This window comes from Fragaria vesca, linkage group LG3 (assembly GCF_000184155.1).
Source record: "Fragaria vesca subsp. vesca linkage group LG3, FraVesHawaii_1.0, whole genome shotgun sequence".
In the NCBI taxonomy this organism is placed as follows: Eukaryota; Viridiplantae; Streptophyta; class Magnoliopsida; order Rosales; family Rosaceae; genus Fragaria; species Fragaria vesca.
In genome coordinates this window covers 7,766,150-7,771,511 of record NC_020493.1, presented here as the reverse complement: position 1 = coordinate 7,771,511, position 5,362 = coordinate 7,766,150, and the positions used below count along the sequence as shown (strand labels likewise).

Below are 5,362 nucleotides of genomic sequence, written 5' to 3'. Positions count from 1 at the left end.
GGACCCTTGCCATTCTTCTTATGAATGTGCTACATAAAGTGTGCCATTGCTAACAAACTCGTAAACTAACAAAGGAGTTTGAGTCTCTAAGCAACAACCTAGGAGCCTCACCACATTTCTATGGTTGATTTGTGAAAGAACAATCACCTCATTGATGAACTGATTACTTTGGGTCATTGGGGCATTACTCTTCGACACCTTTATGGCAACCTCCTTTCTATCCGTCAATGTTCCTTTGTAAACAAATCCGTAGCCTCCTTCGCCAATTTTTCCGCTGTCATCGAAGTTGTTTGTGGCCTTCTTAAGCTCTTCTCTTGTAAAGATTTTGGCTGCTTGAGGTCCGTCAAAATTCTCCAATTTTTGTTGTAACAAGAAGCCACCATTGTCTTTGAAGTACTTCTCTTTGAGTTGCTTGAACTTTCTTCTTTTCATTCCGCAGTATATCCAAAATGTTATAATCAATACGACTAGAAAGCTCAAACAGACACCTGCACATAATCATGGTACAACTCAATATGACGTACAAACGATAATAAGAAGTAAATCATGCTCAGTGATAGCAAATCCATACCCAGTGAAATTTGGAGGGAAGTATTCTTTGGTTTTCCGATGATTTTGACACAAGGACTGTTGTTATTGTCGTCATTTGTTTGGCCCTTGGGACATTTACAAGTATAACTTCCTACTAAATTTTCGCATGTTGAAGTAGGATGGCAGATGGTCGAATTAGTACACTCATTAACATCTGAAAACAAAACCGAAAGCCAAACATATATATTAGTTAGAAAAGGATCAGGTAAACATTTACGAGCTTAATGTAAAAGAGTTTTACCTTCGCAACCATCAAGGACGTAAGGGTTCCCTTGGTAACCTTTCTGGCACCGGCAGAAATATCCACCTGAAGTGCCGTTGACACATTCAGTATTTGCGGCCTTGCATGCATAAGAAGTTTGATTATTGAGGGCAACTTCACAGTTGTCCTTTCCAATTTCCCAGTTAACAGTCACCGGAAGCTCCGGCGCGTTTGTGCTGCTGTCCATCTCTTTAAAAGTTGCATTCCCGGCGAAGGTGAAATTGCGATCATCCACAATGAAACCGTAGCTGCACGGGTAGTCTAGTGTCCACTGTGATGTGCTTCCAAGGCCAGTACCGATTGTCCACACATCCAAGTTAATACTGTGAAGTCCACTTATGATGGTCCTTTGGGTACACCCGACGCCACTGCAATTGTTGGACAACGCTCCGAGTAGATCTTGGCACAAGCTCACCCCGGTTGTCCCCAGCTTCTCGATTTCTGTTCGCTCTGGCTCGACTTGGGTAACAAAACCTTGGTATAGTGCTATTTTGTTACATCCAATGATATAAACCTTGTTCTTATCAGAGATAGTGTAACCAGAAGGGAGGATGAGCTCACTGTTTCTGTACAAAGAATCGTCGTAGGAACCGTTGGTGTAGCAGTTCCGGGATGTGGGCAGCATTACTTGCATCTCACTCTCACCTACAGAAATGTTAGTAATGCTTTGGTTGAGGATATCACCGTTCAAGAACTTGAGTAACGGTGGCGTGGTGGCGTGGTCACAGGTGACCTTGAATTGCTGTTCATCTTGTTCCGGCACCTCTATGTAACAGCTAGGCTCTATGCCGAATGGATATGGGATTTCGACATCACCGCAGCGGTCGGAGCAGGTTGCAGGCCTTGGCGCTTGAGAAGATGCTAGGGTTACTGCCACCGTTAACAAAGAGAGCTGGATAATAAGCATTTGCATCCTACCATGTATTAAGGCCATGGCGTTCAAGTATTGCGCGAGTGATTATAAGGAATAACTCACGATATATGCTAGTACTAATTTGTGTATGTTTATGATCTGAAAGTGAGTCCTGTAATGTCTTTTATAGGGGTCTTCTGTCCATCAATCTATCATATATGTTCCCATTATGGTATTTCTTTAGAATTTAACTGGACATAATGATAGTATTAATAGTCAATTAGCTAGCCAGCGAAACTAATGGTCAAACCGGAAGTATGAAACTAATGGTCAATCAAGCCCGCATGCATTAATAGTCAATTAGCTAGCCAGCGAAGGGAGTAGTCTTTCTTTTTGTTTTCCTTTCTTGGTCCTAATCAATCTCACATTATTGAGATACCAAATGAAAAACATTATACATTGTTTCATATTCTATATAAATTGTAAATTAAAAGAAGAAGGAATAACGGTGTATAGATTAGACTGAACCTATTTCTTTGGTTAGGATGTCTTATGGTGTTTAGATTAGATTAAATTATACGCAAGTGATGATGTATGAGTATATAAATTAGAATTGACTAGCGACGAAGAAGTTAAAGTCTATTAACCAACCCTGCTGCATGCACTTAATCTCACTAATGCATTTTTATTTTTAGCAGAAACACATAACCTCTATTAAATTTTTTGGATTTCTTAAAACTTTCATTAGCAAGTTCATAAGTACCTGAAATTATGTCCGCGCTGTACTACGATTTTGAAAGTTCACTTGAAAGCTTTACTGTTTTTTTTTGGAAGACTTATTTTACAAGGTAAGAGAATATACATGTAGTTGATAGCATCTTTGTTTATATATGTCAGTTAACTCAAAAAATAAGACTTGAATAATAAAGAAGTACGTTGCGTTTACACCTAACTAGACTAATTAATCGAACTCGTAATTTATGTTATAAAACTTGAACCTAAAGTCTTGGCTCGATTAATTAGTTCACTTCTTGTATATATTTTATAACTCGAGACTAAACATATATGAGTAATTTTAAATACACATCTCTGATATTTTAATACACACCCCTTACTTAATACACTACCTATTTAGTTTTTCATTTCAATATTATACTAAATACACATCCCAAACTGCCTAAAATACCTTCAATCTAAAACTAATAATAATATGTTATTTAATATAATTATTATATATTTACTATTTTACAACTCTGTTTACGTTTTTTTTTCTTTTAGTATTTTTTTTGATTGGGTTAGAAATTTTTTTTTGATATTTTTCAATTTACAATCAAAAGAGTAATATTATATTCAAACTCCAAATCTTCAATATGACATTAATCGGCTAGAATTTGAAGAAAAAAAAATATTAAACATACATAATTTTTTCAAAGTTAAGAAACTTGTAGAAGTATAATAGCATAAAACTAAAGTTGGTTAAAAAAAAACCCAAATGAATCGGTAAATAGTATATGTGATTACGACATTAGTCGAAATTCAGGTGATGAATTTTGGAGAAGAGGTTTTTATTTATTTTCTTTTGATGCGTAGTAATAGTGGAGAAGAGTTAGGTTTTTGATAAGATGGTGTTTTTTTCCCTTAATAATTGATGAATGTTTTTGTAATTATACATACCTATAAAATCTAATGTGAAATATAAAATAATCGAGGTGTATATTAAGAGATTAAAGGTGTGTATTTAAAATTTCTCTAACATATATAAGGCTTCAGCTTCCATCGTACATGGGGGTTAAACCTTATGGAGTTATAGACTTATAGGATAACTTTCGCTAGCGGATACTGACTTAAGTATGCAATTCATACTGGTGGTGCTATCGGTTCTCTTCGCATTTGCGGCAGCGGCCGAAGAAGCAGTAGCAGCTGAAGCGGTCCCGCCTCAAGCCAAGCCTGGCTGCACTGACCACTGCGGCAATCTCACCATTCCATATCCGTTTGGCATAGAAAAGGATTGTTACATGTCAGAAGACTTTCCTGTCCGTTGTAACACATCCGCTGAACCTCCAATAGCAACGTTGGGAGATGGTAACATCGTTATTACCAACATATCTCTGGCTGAGGGTGAGATGCAGATACAGCAGTTTGTAGCCAGCGATTGCTATAACAGCCAGGGCGAGAATTATTACGTTCGAACAGATCTCTGGGTGCATCCTTTCACCGTTTCTCATACTAGAAACAAGTTCATTGCCGTTGGTTGCGACACTTACGCAATTTTCAGAGGCTACCGTGCAGACGAAGAGTGGTTAATGACCGGATGTACGTCCATATGTGCTAACAGTGACAGCGTCGAACAGTCTTGCTCCGGTGCTGGCTGTTGCAAAACTGACATCCCTATCGGACTTTTCAACTACACTGTCACACTGGACAGTTATTATAATCATACATACGTACTGGACTTCAATAATGCAGCTATGCCTTCATTGTGGAAGAAGGCAAGTTTACCTTTTCCCCGAATACAAGTTTCCAATATCTGTCCAACATTGAAAAGCTTCCCATGATTCTGAATTGGAAATTGGAGAAGTTTCATGTGATGAAGCTCAAAAGAAAGACTGATTACGCATGCAAGGCAAATAGTAAGTGTGTCGATCGGACCATCAGCAATGACCGATCTGGTCATATCTGCCAATGCCTAGAGGGTTATCAAGGAAATCCCTACCTCCCTGATGGATGCCAAGGTGAAATATGCACTTGATATCTAATTTGTTTGAGGGTGTGTGTTTGTGTGTGTGTGAGTCAGTGCTGCAGCCAGAAATTAAAAGTCTATCTGATTTTGGGTTGATTTATAAAATGCGTTTCCTGATTTTCTTTCAGATATCGATGAGTGCAAGGTTTCAAACACCCGCACCAATGGAACGTGTCAAAATTCACCTGGAAGTGTTTGTGTGACAGAGGGTACATAAGCAATGGAACGAATCATCAAAGTTGTATTCAGGAGATTCGCAAAAAACAAACAAAGACGACGCTCCTGCTTATTGTATCATTGAGTATGTACTATTTCTAATCTCATTGCGAGTTTGCCTCGATAACCACCATTATTGATTGTTGACATATATCTGCAGGTGTAACTGGGGGCTTCTTGGTTCTGTTCGTTGGAATTTCATGGATTTGTTTTACAATGAAGAACAAAAAGCTCAAGAAACTCAAAGAAAGAAACTTTAAAGAGAATGGTGGCTTATTGCTACAACAGAAACTTAAGAACCATGGAGTGCAGACAACAAAAGTATTCACCACAGAAGAACTAGAGAAGGCAACAAACAATTACCATGAGAGCCAAGTCCTCGGAGAAGGAGGCTTCGGAACGGTCTATAAAGGGGTGCTACCCGATAACAAAGAGGTTGCCATAAAGAAGTCAAAAGGAGGTACCTCGACACAGATCGAACAGTTCGTTAATGAGGTGATTGTTCTTTCCCAAATCAACCACAGAAATGTGGTGAAGCTACTAGGTTGTTTAGAGACAGCAGTGCCATTACTAGTATACGAGTTTGTCGCCCATGGCACTCTACATGACCACATTCATAAAAAGAGGTCACCACTGTCATTGGAACTACGAATGAAGATAGCTGTTGAAACAGCAGGAGCACTAGCACACTTACACTCCT

General features: G+C 38.5%; 1 protein-coding gene across 1 annotated transcript in view; it reads right to left on the bottom strand.

The window, feature by feature from the left end:
• Window positions 1-18: 18 nt before the first annotated feature.
• Window positions 19-5,362, bottom strand: part of LOC101291324 — a 28,517-nt gene continuing 23,173 nt past the window's right edge. Inside the window, exons 9-10 of the mRNA XM_004295544.1 lie at window positions 833-1,723; window positions 19-488 (exon numbers count right to left, since the gene is read on the bottom strand). Coding sequence (XP_004295592.1) covers window positions 19-488; window positions 833-1,723 — 1,361 coding nt within the window. The remainder of the gene's footprint in view (window positions 489-832; window positions 1,724-5,362) is intronic.